At 30.7% G+C, this 14,129-nt stretch overlaps 2 protein-coding genes across 7 annotated transcripts in view; one reads left to right on the forward strand and one right to left on the reverse strand.

Annotated features, from left to right (window-relative positions):
- LOC126736083 (oocyte zinc finger protein XlCOF6-like) overlaps positions 1-14,129 on the reverse strand; it is a 66,034-nt gene that overhangs the window by 35,653 nt on the left and 16,252 nt on the right. For 3 of the 6 annotated variants that reach the window (XM_050440294.1, XM_050440292.1, XM_050440293.1), the window contains 2 exons: positions 10,554-10,699; positions 10,125-10,500 (listed from right to left, as the gene is read on the reverse strand). In XM_050440294.1, coding sequence (XP_050296251.1) covers positions 10,342-10,500; positions 10,554-10,699 — 305 coding nt within the window. In that variant the 3' untranslated portion in view covers positions 10,125-10,341. Of the gene's footprint in view, positions 1-8,928; positions 9,167-10,124; positions 10,501-10,553; positions 10,700-14,129 lie in introns of those variants that run through there. The other 3 variants (XR_007660606.1, XR_007660604.1, XR_007660605.1) reach the window with 2 other exon arrangements.
- LOC126736089 (uncharacterized) lies at positions 9,245-10,232 on the forward strand. Its single transcript, XM_050440300.1, has 3 exons — positions 9,245-9,714; positions 9,769-9,952; positions 10,009-10,232. Exons 1-3 carry the CDS (start codon positions 9,474-9,476, stop codon positions 10,169-10,171), a joined length of 588 nt encoding a protein of 195 aa, XP_050296257.1. The 5' UTR covers positions 9,245-9,473; the 3' UTR covers positions 10,172-10,232.

The following is a 14,129-nucleotide window of genomic DNA, read 5'->3' on the forward strand; positions in this document are numbered from 1 at the left end:
GTATCTCGTAAGCTCCCAAACTTATATCTAATTCTGATCAAAAGTAAAAACCAAAAGAAGCTATGGAATATGCATTCTATCACATCAAGAAGAAACAACGAAAAGTGGACATCATAAAAATTCCAAAAAAAAAAGGAAGAAACGGAGGACAGATGAAGTTTACCAATGCCAGTATAGCTATCAACTTTATTACCTCAAAATTTAACACAAATAATTAATAACTTAAAATTACTGTTGTGACGAATTTATAATTAGTTACCTATTTTGCTGAGTATTACCATTGATTGAATATTTGGGAAGACACGCAATCCTGTGTTTTAAAATGTACCCGGTCGACTATCGATTGCCGTTTAGTTTCGTTTACCGTGTGTTGCTGCCACAAAGCGGCAAATGGGGTGTTAATACGAGTAGCACTCGATAAAATATGGAAAATAGGCCACATTTTAGGTTGCGATACAGGCACATCTTTAATTACTAATTGTTACAACTATACTTACAACTAGAAAAAGTTAGTGAAAAAATTTCCAAAATAAGGATGAGTAGTATGGGGATCTCGGAAACGGTAGAAGATAAATAAAAGGATAAAAGAAGATAAATAAATAAAGTTTTCAATTTTTTCTGGCGTTATTTGAAAATATATAATAAAATCATGTATTAAATGAATACTTTATTGTGACCACTTTTTCTCCCCTATACGATGACATCTTTAAATTTAAAATACGACATTCTGTCTTTAGAGAGCCATCATCAACTTTGTTTTTCCTTATAGGCGCTATATTGGCCATTTGCAGTTTTGAATAGCTCTTTTAATTACCTTTTCATTGAGGTGTCTTGTATTTCAAATAAGAATTTCCTAGAAGAAATTTAGGATCACCTCTATAAAATCATATACCTATCTCTCTTTTGCTCACGGAGCTCTTACCAAAATTACGTGTAGGAAATGTAAGTGTGATACACTGTTGAAAAGATAATTAAAAGGGCTATTTAAAGTTGTAAAACTTCAATATGGCGCCCATAAGGAAAAAACAAGGTCGCCATTTTAATGAAAAGTGTATACAGGGTGACCCCATACATCATCTTGAAGCTCTTGAAAAATGCCTTCCAATGATGTTATAGAAAGCCACATTTTAGAAAATTCTGTGTTCAGGAAATATTCATTTTTTTTGAATTTTAGATTTGCATTTATTCAAGTACTAAATTGCACAATTTTTCTCTAATTTAACCGTCCTCGTATCTTCTATCGCTTCCGAGACCCCATGTATATCATCGTTATCTTCGACATCCTATATTGTTAACTTTTTGGAATTTTGGGCCTAAGGCAAGTTTAGCTAAACCGAAATATTCTTGGTGAGACCATAAAATTAATAAATTGATTTAGATTTCCTTGAAGAAGTAAAAGAAAAAAATAGAAAATGGCTCTCCTAGAAATTATGAAACAATTTCTTTAAGACGTCGGTTTAGTTTTTGTAAATAAAATCAATAATTTTTGGTGAGGTTTATAACTAAATTTTTTAAGATTTGCTAATAAGGTTTTGACTTTCACATTTCAGGCTATTATAAACCAGAATCTAAATTAATATCTATAAATATTTATCAATCCGCCATGGACATGGGTTTACTATATTTATTTTTGTTTTATCTAATATTTTATAAATTGACTTGAATAAATTATTAGTTACTCTTTCAGTAAGTTCATTAAATGCTTTTATTGTTTTGACATAAATTTAAAAAAATGGTCTGATGGCCTTATTAGAGAAAATCTGATGATTTATCCTTTTTCAAAAAATTTTTACAATTTTTTTCACACTTTGGTTTCTCTATTAAGAGTTATGCGAAATATCTAGATACATTACATTAAAACACGTTTTAAAATACACAAACTTACGGTTTTATTTGAATTATTCGATATTTTTAGATTGGAATAAGTGAAGTACTTATGTTGCTTGTAGTTGTAATTTATGAATAAACAATAACTTATATTTTTATTGGGTTTAATATTTGAAAATTAAACTTCACTGGTCTATCATCCAAATGTAAAAAACTTTGGACATCTTTGTATCTACACCTATTTCTTATTACAGAATATAAATTTTCTCGGGGATCTTGATAAAGGTACCTAGTTAAAATATATTCACAATCCAAGGAGTTTGTTAAATATTCTAGTAAAACAAGGACTGAAGAGGCGACATTAAGGATCTAAATAAAACCGTAAATGCAATGATTTTTTTTTAATTATTTTTAAATACTTCATTGGACCTAAAATAATTAAGACCAAATTTACAAAAAATACGAACTTAAATCTGAATTACTTTAAACAATCCTTGATCAATAAATCCTTAACTACATTAATTAAGTGGAATAAGTATAATATATTCTTTATAAAACTACCTCTGAGGTATTGATCTACTACTCAAATTACATAGTTTTAAATTTGCTTTGTAAACCTATATTTTTTTGAATCAAATTAGATCGGAAATAAGCTACCTAAAAAATAATACCTAATTGATAATATTACGATTTTCGAAACTTTTTTTTAAATAATTAAACGAACAGCACTGCTCTTTACTTTAAAATATCTGAAAGAAAAATTAAAACAAACTAGTTGGTATTAATAGGTTAAATTGAATTCAATATAATAAGTTGTAAATATAATGTAATTCTTATGTAAATATCATTTTAAAAAAAAATATTTTCCCATATCCATTATTTTTTAGCAGTGTGTTCCCCAAAAAAATATCCACATTTCTACGGGTCAAAATCCACTCAAAGGGTTTTTGATTTAGAACCTGGGATTTTCAAGAAACTTACATTATTGTTTTTGTTTTTTTTTATTACCACGTCCTCTATAAACAACACTTTTTGATTTGTTGCCAGCATAACGGTGTATATTATGCAAGAGAAGCAGCTTTTAACTACGCTACTAAGATAATAAATTAATATTTATCACCCAAAATGTCCACAAAATCTTTTGAAGTACAACTGTCGAAAACATTAATAGATATCAGATCAAAGCGACCAAAGGCCCGAGTTTTCAGTTTTCAGGGCGAATAATGCAAAGCAGGCAGACAGTGACTGTCGGCACACAAGTCTCAGTTAAAGCTAGACCGACGCGACATTGTCGCCGTCCCATTGTCGGGTACATTTGAAGGTATATTTTCATCCATAAGGTTTCGCATCTTCCCAAATATTCCATCAACGGTATTACGTCACTATTACAGTAAATATCAATTTAGAAAATACGCTTCATATCTCATACGCTTAATTATTGAAAAGAAACAAACTCAGAGGTTGATAGATAGAAGCTCAGCTTATTCGTATATAAAAAAATTTATTATTCCTTAAGCAAATTATTGTACTTAGATCGAATTAAATATAACGAAAGGTATAGTTTATTAATTATAAGATTTAGGTTCATATTTCTTCTAAATACATACGTAAATAAGTCCTATTTTACTCTTTTATTCAATAATTGAACATGTGAGATTTTTAAGTATTTTCTAAATAGATATTTATTGAAATAGTACTCAACAAAATGGCTAAAAAGTAATCAAGTTCCAGCAGACACACTAGCGGGTCACGCTAAAGGGTATGTATCAAGTTTTCCGTGGAACACCTCAATGGAGCAAAGCACCATCTCCAACATGCTTCACGCTAGAAGAAGAAATAGAAGAATTCGTAACAGTGAGGGACTCGTAGAATATGTCCGGTCACAAACAGTATTAATATTAAAAGGACAGCAACTTCCAGAGGATGCCTCATACTGAGAAGATATTCTATATATCAGAAGTAAGATAGGAATCTATACACGTTGGGGAATTGATCATTACGCATAGAGCATGACTTTAAGCACACAGAGCCGAAGTATGGCAACGCCCACGTATGCATTTCGTGCGCTCTGCAACGTCGCTGTTTTTCAGTACGATGTTCGTAAGCGTCTGAATTTAATGGGCATAGCTGTATTACTTGCAATAAAATTTCGCAAAAGGTTACGCGAGTTTATTGCTAAAATATTTTTCTGATGCAGTTTTTACATACATCAGTGTACAATTTACATAGAATCGTAATCTCAAAATATTTATTTATTATTAACGCATAATAAAAAATAAAGCGTTATTCTAATAAAAATAAAATATAAGGTCTTATCAAATACAAAAAAATTTAAGACACTATACAAAAATAAAATTAACCTTATTTTAAAGGTAATTGAATTCTCCTTTCAATGCACCTTTTTTTTTAATAGTATGCAGCAATTTTTGAGAATTTAGAAAAAAAAGAATAATTAAAAAATGATTTATCTTTATTAAACGATTTATTGCTTCTTGAACAAATATCAAAACGTTAATTTTCACATCGAAGAAGTCATTTGTCCTTTATTTTCAACTTCGTCGCTAACCTCATGCAAAGATGAACTTCATCCCTTAAATGAAAATGGCTGTCAGAAGCGCTCGCGGAGTTAATAGTCACTCCTCGTCCTGTTAACATATCCAATCGTCGTCTTGTATACTTCTCTCGGTGGTTAGCCGCGTATTCGTGCTATTAATGTTAGGTGTTTCATGTTTTAATATACGTCTTAAGAAGTGATCGGGTTTTCTTTTTAACCGGCTTCTCAACATAGCAAAAGTAATGTTTACTAGTTTTTTTTCTGCTGTCGAATGCTGCTGCTGTGTATTTATAAATTTGCGTTTTTTTTTCTTCCTAAGAAATTGCATATACAATATTTACATTTAGTTTATTTCAATTTAGTATCTCGAAGTGTTTGTAACTGAATTTTATTTAATTCTAAAATGGTTTATTCAACTGCAGAAAGAGAATCGCCGATTGAACTGTGATACCAAAATGGTAGATGTGCTAGTGTTGTAGCTCAGATATTTATTCAAATGAATCCAGATAAAAATGTTCACCAAAAAAACATAATTGATGGTGACAAAAATTGATCAGTTGCAAACCGAAAACCAATCGTTCCAAATCGATGGATAGTTGGAAACAATCCTATGGAAATTGATGCTTTGGGCCACGTTCATGACTCTACATTAAGCACCAGGCAATTACTTTAAGTAGGTGGCATATATCGTAAAAGCATTCGCAAAATTTTAAAGATACATACATTTCACCCCTACAAAATTCATCTTGTACAACAATCGAACAAAGATGATTTTGACAGACATTTGGAATTTTGCGAGATTATGACCGAATAAATAATTAATAATCTAAATCTAGTATTTAACATTTGTTTTTCCGATGAGTGTTTTTTTCTAAACGGAACCGTTATCCGTCACAATTGTTCATACTGATCTTACGAAAAACTGTCTATGAGGTTCACACTCAACATCTTGAGAAATTAGACATCTGGGTTAGAATTTATGGCGATTGTTTAATTCGTCCCTTTTTTTATGTAAGAAAATCTTAATGGAGAACTGTATCTACAATTACTGAGGGCGCAATCGATCCTGCATTAACAGAAACGTTAAAAAATAATTACCTTGCCGAAAAGCTAAGATTTCAATAAGATAGTGCACCTCCTCATTATACTCTTAATGTTCGAGAATATTTAAATCGGACATATGCTAGTAGATGGATCGCCCGAAGAGGACCAATAGAGTAGCTGGCAAGATTACATGAGTTGACCCGTAATTTTTTTTTACAGGGTCACAAAAAGGAGAATGTATAAAACTCAGTCAGAGTCAAGAAATGAATTACGCCAGCGCATCATTGATGAATGTTTCACCAGAAATTCACCAGAAATGCTTCATAATGTTTTTAACAAAATCTTTATTATTGTATAGAATTTACTTCAATACAAAATTTTCATTTTGTGTCTTATTTCCCATATTTTCGGTGATAAATGTAGTAAAAAATATAGACAATATTTCTTTATTTTCCAGTTAACAAGAGTTTGAACTTGTTAACTGGTCATTAAATTAGACATCATGGCATAATGGTCATAATGGCAATTAGACACAATGGTCATAAATAGATAAATATTAAATTGAGGTATCACGTCAAGTTTAACCCTATATTCATTTACGAAATAAAGATCATCCGTGCGTGATGTTAATGACAAATCTATGTTTAAAATAAAGCAAAAAATACTTATACCACCTCCAATAAAAAAATTAACGGTTTCAACACTTTTTCAAGAAGCAATAAATCGTTTAACAAAAAGGAATCAATTCTTAATTATTATTTTTATTTATTTTCTCAAAAATGGCTGCATACATTTAAAAAAAAGATGCTTTGCAAAGAGAATTCAATTACCTTTAAAGTAAGGTATCACTTGAGCCCTAATTCGGTTGAAGATCTTGGGGGTTTGAGCTCACTTCCGCAACGGTATTGAAATTGCCAAGCTATATACAAAAAAATTTTCCTATGAAATATGAGCCTTGTTTCGTTTTAATTGGCCCACACATTATATGAGGTATTACGCGTCATTAAAAAAATAGATTACTTTTATAGAGAAAAACAAAAAAAAATCTAATAAAAATAATTACTAATCAGAGTAAAAATAAGAAATATAGCAAAATTGTTGACAATGAAAGAAAGGCATGGGAACGGATGAATAATTAATAATTTTTAACGGGACTAGTGATTATAATGAGTAGAGTTTAACGCTAATATTCAAGATCAATGGTCCAGCAAACGAATAATCGTGATATTGCTAATTCAATAAATAACTATTTTAAAAACATTGGAACTGATTTGTCGCTTGTCCGGTATCCATGGAGAATACAGGACAGCAACCACACTTTCTAAATTCAATTTTACATAAGTTGAACATATTTTTGTTCAGGTTAGTGTGATAGATAAAATTAGTATTGGTAATATTCAGCAACTGGTAAAAGAATGTTCTATAATCTTGATTACAATTATAAACCTTTTATTTTAAATAGGACTGGTGCCAGATAAACTAAAGGTTGCCGAAATTCAACCAATGATTAAGGGTGGAGATAGGAAATGTGCTTCGAATTATAGACCAATATCAGTGTTACTGCCATTGATATTAAAAATGGATAGTGTTTTGGTATGTACCCTAATATCTCTTGACTTACACAAAGCATAGTTGACTATTTTTACAATCTAACGAAAAGCTTTGATTTTTCTGTTCGCCCTGAAGAAGGCATAATATAGGCCGAAACATTGACATTAATGGAAAAAAAGTTTTGAAGAGCTTGGATATTAATTGACCCCTTATCCTTAAAAGTTAGCAAAATTAAACTGGGTCCCTAAAACAACACCCAACATAGCTGACTAGCATTATAACAAAAAAAAAAAACATCAACCTGCCAGAACAACTTAAATCCTGTGAGTAACGATACATGCAAGGTTAGCATTATTACTGCTTATTGCCCACCAACACGAATTTATAAGCATTGTGGAATACTTTGATCGGCCCCTAATTAATGGGCGATATAAATGCGCAACATCCAGCTTGGGGACCTATCAGAAACAATCAATCCAGGAAAAACTTAATAGAAGTACAAATATCCTTCCCAATTGATGATAGTGCCACCAAAATAACTCCAATAGGAACAAGCTGTCCAGAAATGGAACCACATATGAAGAGCCAATAAATACCGACTACGTACCAAATGCAGCCAATGCAGCCAAACGAAAACAAATTAATGTAAAGTATACTAGGCAGATGGAACATTTAATTTGCAGACTAGACCAGCAAATATAGAAGCATGATTGGCAGTTACCAAAAACAATAGGTACATATAAATGGCAAACAAATGGTATATAGTTATATAGATATCAAAGTTTTTAAACCTATAGCATCTCACGTAGCATAAATAAAATACACAGCACAGCACGCTGGCTTATGGATAGTATAATGGACAATAGATTTCGCAACTGATGTACATCTGTGCCCTTACCTCTTATAACATGATAACCAAATACTTAATACAAGACATAAGGTCCAGACGTATTATATACTTTTCATGAAGAATTGAACCAGGGCGTTACAAAGGTCAAGCTATACCAAGACAGGTATAAAAAGTTATTCTGAGATTTTATTGTGCCAAAATTAACAGCAAATTTATTGTTTGCCTCTGAAGGTTGAAAAGAGTCACAGTATATGTTTTACTGACAAGAAACGTGGTATCTTTGATCTTCACTATCAAGTGTTTTAAGTGGCAGATCAAAATTCTTAAGAGTTATGGCCCAGAAGCCTGAACCAAGTCAGTACGTAGCTATTAAAGAATGAAATGGTATAATGTATACTAATGCATAACATATATCTATTTAATATTGATAGTTTACACATATGATCAATATCACACATATTGCTGGGTAAGCAATCTAGACAACCATTCAGTAAGGCAGGAGAGGTATGTGGAAAAATATTATTTTTTTAATTAGTACATAAAGATTTATGCAGAATTTCTTCTTTGAGTGGGACCAGGTATATTTTTGTATTGATGCTGATATAAAGTAAAAGAAAAGTCACCTGGTGTAAAAGTTAATAAAAAAAAACTTAAATTTATTGGCTGCGTCTCGCACAGACCGGCTTAAAAAGAAGTTAATTTCAAAAAGAATAAGAAAATAAAATATAACTCATCCGGATTGTGTACTCTATCTAATTTCAGAATAAATATACAAACATTTAACAATTTTTAAAAAGAAAATAGTTCCTCATGGATACTTGCGTCATAGGTGATCTCCAAGCATGACTGTTTCAATAATTTATCATTTAGTTATCTTAATTTATTCCAATGCATATGCACAGTTTATTCTACGAATTTGGTCTTAATTTCAGTTTTAATGATTTTCTTTAATATTTCGTTGATTTATGATTATGAATAACAAGACAGCTATTCCAATAAAAAATAACGGAAAAAACAATAAATATACACCCAATAAAAATATGATCTACACTTTCACAGCAAAACCTATAAACAGACACTTAACTAAAATAAAATCTCTAAATCAAAATAAATATTTTAATTTTTATAGTTTTTCAAGGTTAGATAAATTCACAGTAAATAGCACTAAAATCTCAAATAACATGGCCGATGGCCAAGTTCAAAAACTTAAAACTTTCACTAGGTAATTTAATAGCTAAAAAAATTGTTCCAACGTGTTGCCGATTTAAAAATACGTCAGACAAAGGATCCGCTTATTCAATATAGTCAATTGGTGACGTTAAACACTGAAACGTGTAATGCTAAAAATAAATGCCTTCAATTACTTTAAATTGACGATATTACGAGGAGAGCCAAAGAAAAAGTTAAATCTTAGGAAAATAAACAATTTTAATCAAACAACACAATTTAACGAACGAATATTTAAGAGGCTTAAGCATTGAAAACGTATCTTTACGAACTTAAGAGATTTTTGCTAGATCGGGTAATTTATTTCTACGAATCCACTGTGTATAAATTTGAGATTTTTTGCCAATATCTGCTTGAGAACGGGTAATAGTCCGGAACATATTAGATCATTATTTTTGAACTGTAAAACGTGTATTTTTAATGGAGATACAAGATTTTCTCAAAGAAGTTTTATATCAATACCAGCAAAAACAATATCGAAAAATATTAAATTTAAATGAAAATTCGGATAATAGAATTGCCTCAAAAATTTTGTGGGTTTGGCCCAGTTTGAAGAATTTAAATTTTATTAAAGGTGAACTTCGACGGTATGGTGTAAAAGGGGTCATATCTATAGGGTGTGGGTGTGGACTTTTGGAATGGATTATCCAAGAACATACAGGTAGGCAAAATTAACTAGTTGTAAAAAACATATACTTATATTTCGATTATTAAGGTTTACCTGTGATAGGATATGAAATCAATAGGGAATGGTGGGAGAGCAAATATTCTGTGCCACCATTTATCAATCTCAGATATGCAGATGATGAAATTCAGCCAAAGTTTGATCCAGAATTTGCTATGATGTTTTGTTATTTTAATGATGGAACAACTTTTAGGAATTATTTACAGAAATATAGGTACATTTTCTCACGTAGCTACATTATTGAGATAAGATAAAAAATGTTTTTTTTAGTGGAAAAATAGTGTTAATCATAGGACCAGCAGATGGTGCCGGAAGACACACAGCACCTGAGCCGTTTTATCCGGATTTTCGTACAAAAAACTGGCGACTCATCAGTAATCAAGAAGTAAAAGACACCAAAGATTTTATTGCTATTTATATGAAGACTAAATAACATATTTTATTGTTTTTCTCTCTTGAATGTTATCATGTATATGAAAATGCTTAAACTCCAACCACTTTTTGTCAGATACCTACCTGCAGCATAAATCAGCCTTTCTTTTTGCCATTCAGCACAGAGCACAAAAAATATTATCACAGAAATTTTATAGTTCTATGGCCTCATCAGCGACCGATACCATCACTAACAGATGGAGGTTTTTCTTTATGCACCGTCATTAAATGAGAGTGATACATTTCTCGATTTACCGTCCTAAACTGGCACATAAAACATGTAAACATAAGATCCTTTTCCAACCCTGGATGTTTCGTTTTTAAATGAACCTAGAAATGCCCGTATTTAAATAAAAAATTATCATTTAGTGGTGTATAAGTACCTTATACGTGGTGCTTTGTATACAAGCATAAGAACAGTAAGAGCATTTATAGGGTTTTTGGCCGGAATGCCTAAGCTTGTGTCTTCTGAGGGAATTGTGATCGGCAGTAGTGTACTGACATTGATCGCAAGAAAAAGGTTTCTCTCCTAAAAAAACAACTATAAATCTTACTGTTATAATTTAATAAACGATTATTCATAATTTTATTGTTAATGTTTTTATTTTTTAAACTACGAACTTGGTTGCGTTAACCAAGTTTTACATTTTAAGCTGATAATAAAGTAAGAGGTGCAACGAAATTTCCATATTTTAGTGATTTATAACTTTTTAACCTAAAAATGATAACGGAAAATGGTTTTTGACAATTGATTATATTAATAATATGTAAGTTTTTTTGGACTTTTAGGAAAAAATTATAAATTTGTCTTTTTTCTGAGAAAAAAAATCGAATCAATCATGTCATCTGAAAAAAAAATTATTATTAAGCTAACCAAACAAATATTTAAGTAATATGAAAAAGGATTTTTTATTTTAACCAACTGTATTTTTGTTCTTCTATAATAACAATATTACTTTATCGTCATAAAGTTTGATAAATTTGTAGACAAAGTCAGTAAAAAACACAAACATGGCAATACAAATTATAAAAATATTTATTAGTTGATAACTACATTTAAAAAAAAAATTATTACGATTACTACCAATTTACAAAAAAAATCCTAATTACCATAACACAATGAAAAATTTCCTTAAAACAGTTGTTACAAAATATTGCTAATACAGTTTGCGAATTAATTTGAAAGACTATTGCACAGAATATTTAAGGTTTTTTAAATTATGACAGTAATTAAGTCGAGACAAAAGTCCCTACAGACCAAACGGAGCTTTCTAACTATTGGATTACGCTCCTTTATTAACAGTTATAAAGACGAATCTATTATACCAGACATTCATTTAGAACATAACAAAATATAGCAGCTTTATTACGTCTTATCTATATTGAGTTAATAGATAAAGTTAATATCACAGACTGAGAAAAGTTTTAAGTTTTAAAAAGTTTCGAATCTATTCTATATTATTTAATGCTATAAATATAATGAACAATAACCTCAAAAAGGGATGAAAAGTCTTTACTACACCTAGAAACAAAGCCTACATTTCTATATGCATTCAGAATAGACCTATGTGAGGCACAAATTAAAACTTCAAACAAGAGAAATGAGGTTTCAAAAATTCCGCCAAGACCTTTTACCTCTATTACTTTCTTTAGTACAGTAAAACCAATATCATAATCAAATAAAATAGGATTATGACTACTAAATTATTATTACTACCAAATTTACATTCGAAGTGCACACACTCTATAAATCAGATTGTAATAATTGACACTGTATTCGATGGAAAGAAATAATTTCAATTTCCGTCGTCTTGAATATGCTTTTTGAATAAAAATGTGCTCTCTATCTGTTTGATAAAGTTACTATCCAATGTCCTTGAAACAAGGAAATAGCATAAAGTCACCAGCGATTTCAGTGACTAGAAGACACTTCGGACCATACTACCGGGTTCGGTTTATCTCTCCCAAAAAAATTAATAAAAGATATTGTACCGGGTGATCAGTTAAGGGTAGCGAGCGGCCATATCTCATAAGATATTGGTCGTATAGATTTGAGAAAAAAAAAATCATGATAAAAGTCGCCAAGAGAAATTGCTGGAAATTATTTTCGAGTTTGTCAAACGTCCTCTAGAGGGCGTAACAGCCAACACCAAGTAGAAAAATGGGATTTTTATAGAATTTTGTCTAATGAAAGTATATCGGTAATATCATTCTCATATTTACTGACCATTTCCCTACATTTTTTGTCTAAAACGTTTTATTCTATCTATCAAAATAAAGCGGTGGGGCAAGTTCAATTGTTTTTTTAAATAAACCAAGATTTCTCCCGTTTCTTTTGACCGATTTTAGCAGACTTAGGCTCATATAAAAGAGCATAATTTGCACTACAAAATGCTTATTTGGTTTTGAATTTTTCACTTTTGCTGTCGCCGCTAGATGGCGATAACTCAAATGGTAGCACATTTTTGAGTTTTTTTCAAAAAAAATAAATGTAATGGTATATTAATTTTTATATATTTTAAAAAATAAATTATTGTGTGTGAGAATGTGAAAATAATTTATTGTCTACCTTTTTTTAAACCGTTGATATTGATCAAAATATAATTTTATTACATTAAAAAATTGCACGCCACTGTTTTTTATCAAAATAAAAATCAGTTTTGTAATCTCTTATGGGTTACTAAGCAAAAGAACCTCTTGAGTTTTTTCGTTAGACAAACGGTTTTGGATTAAAAAAATAAAATAGGTTTACATACTGATAATTATTATAAGGTTCAAAATTATTTTTAAATATTACATCTCACAATAATAAAATAATTATCTATTATTTTTATCATTAATAATTATTTAATTAGCGAGAGAATGCATTAGTTCATAATTTATTAATAATTATTATTATTATTTCATAAATTAAATTAAAAATCAAACATCGCATTTAAGCGAAGCAGGCCATGATCTACGAAACTGGAAAAAAATGAAAGAAAACACCAAATTGTCAATCACGCTATTTTGACAGTTCCTGCCATTGACATCTAATTTAATTTTATGTTAAAAGTAATTTTTACAACAAATCATGCCTTTTACGAATGAAGAAGCCTTTGATATGTTAAGAATTTATTTTCAATGTTTTGAAAATGCGGCGACTGCTTCTAGGTACTATGCACTGCGTTATCCCCTCCGAAGACGGCATTCCAGAATGGTTTTTCGGCGTTTAGCCTTACGTTTAAGGCAACATGGCCAAGTGCAATCAACTTCAACTTTGAGAAGAAATCGTAGGGTAAGAAGAGAAGATAACATTATAAATGTGTTCGCTTATATTCATGCACACCTCCATATAAGCATAAGAGAGATCTCCAGAGATTTAGGAATATCCTATGGCTCAGTGCAAAAAATATTAATGGATTTTAAAATGCATCCGTATCACGTCGTGATTTATCAATCCTTAAATGAGACTGACTTTGAACGTAGGCTCGATTACTGATACTGGCTTAGAGACTTCATTAGGGAAAACCGTCCTATTTTGTCACAAATATTGTGGACAGATGAAGCATCGTTTAGCAGTAATGGCAAGGTAAATCTACGTTTCCCTAATGAAGTCTCTAAGATACTGGCTTAGAGACTTCATTAGGGAAAACCGTCCTATTTTGTCACAAATATTGTGGACAGATGAAGCATCGTTTAGCAGTAATGGCAAGGTAAATCTTCATAACATGCATTACTGGTCGGACACTAATCCACACTGTTTACGTGAAGATTATCAGCAGGGTCGATGAAGCGTTAACGTCTGGTGCATTATTATTATGTATTATGCTCTTGGAAAATGTGCCTTTAGAAGTAAGAAGAAACATCTGGTTTCAACAAGACGGATGCGCGGCACATTATTCTTGAAATGTTCGAGATTTTATGAACAGGCATTTTCCTAACCGTTGGATTATTAGAGGCAGTCTATTTTTCTGCCC

Source organism: Anthonomus grandis, chromosome 5, assembly GCF_022605725.1.
Source record: "Anthonomus grandis grandis chromosome 5, icAntGran1.3, whole genome shotgun sequence".
Lineage (NCBI taxonomy): Eukaryota > Metazoa > Arthropoda > Insecta > Coleoptera > Curculionidae > Anthonomus > Anthonomus grandis.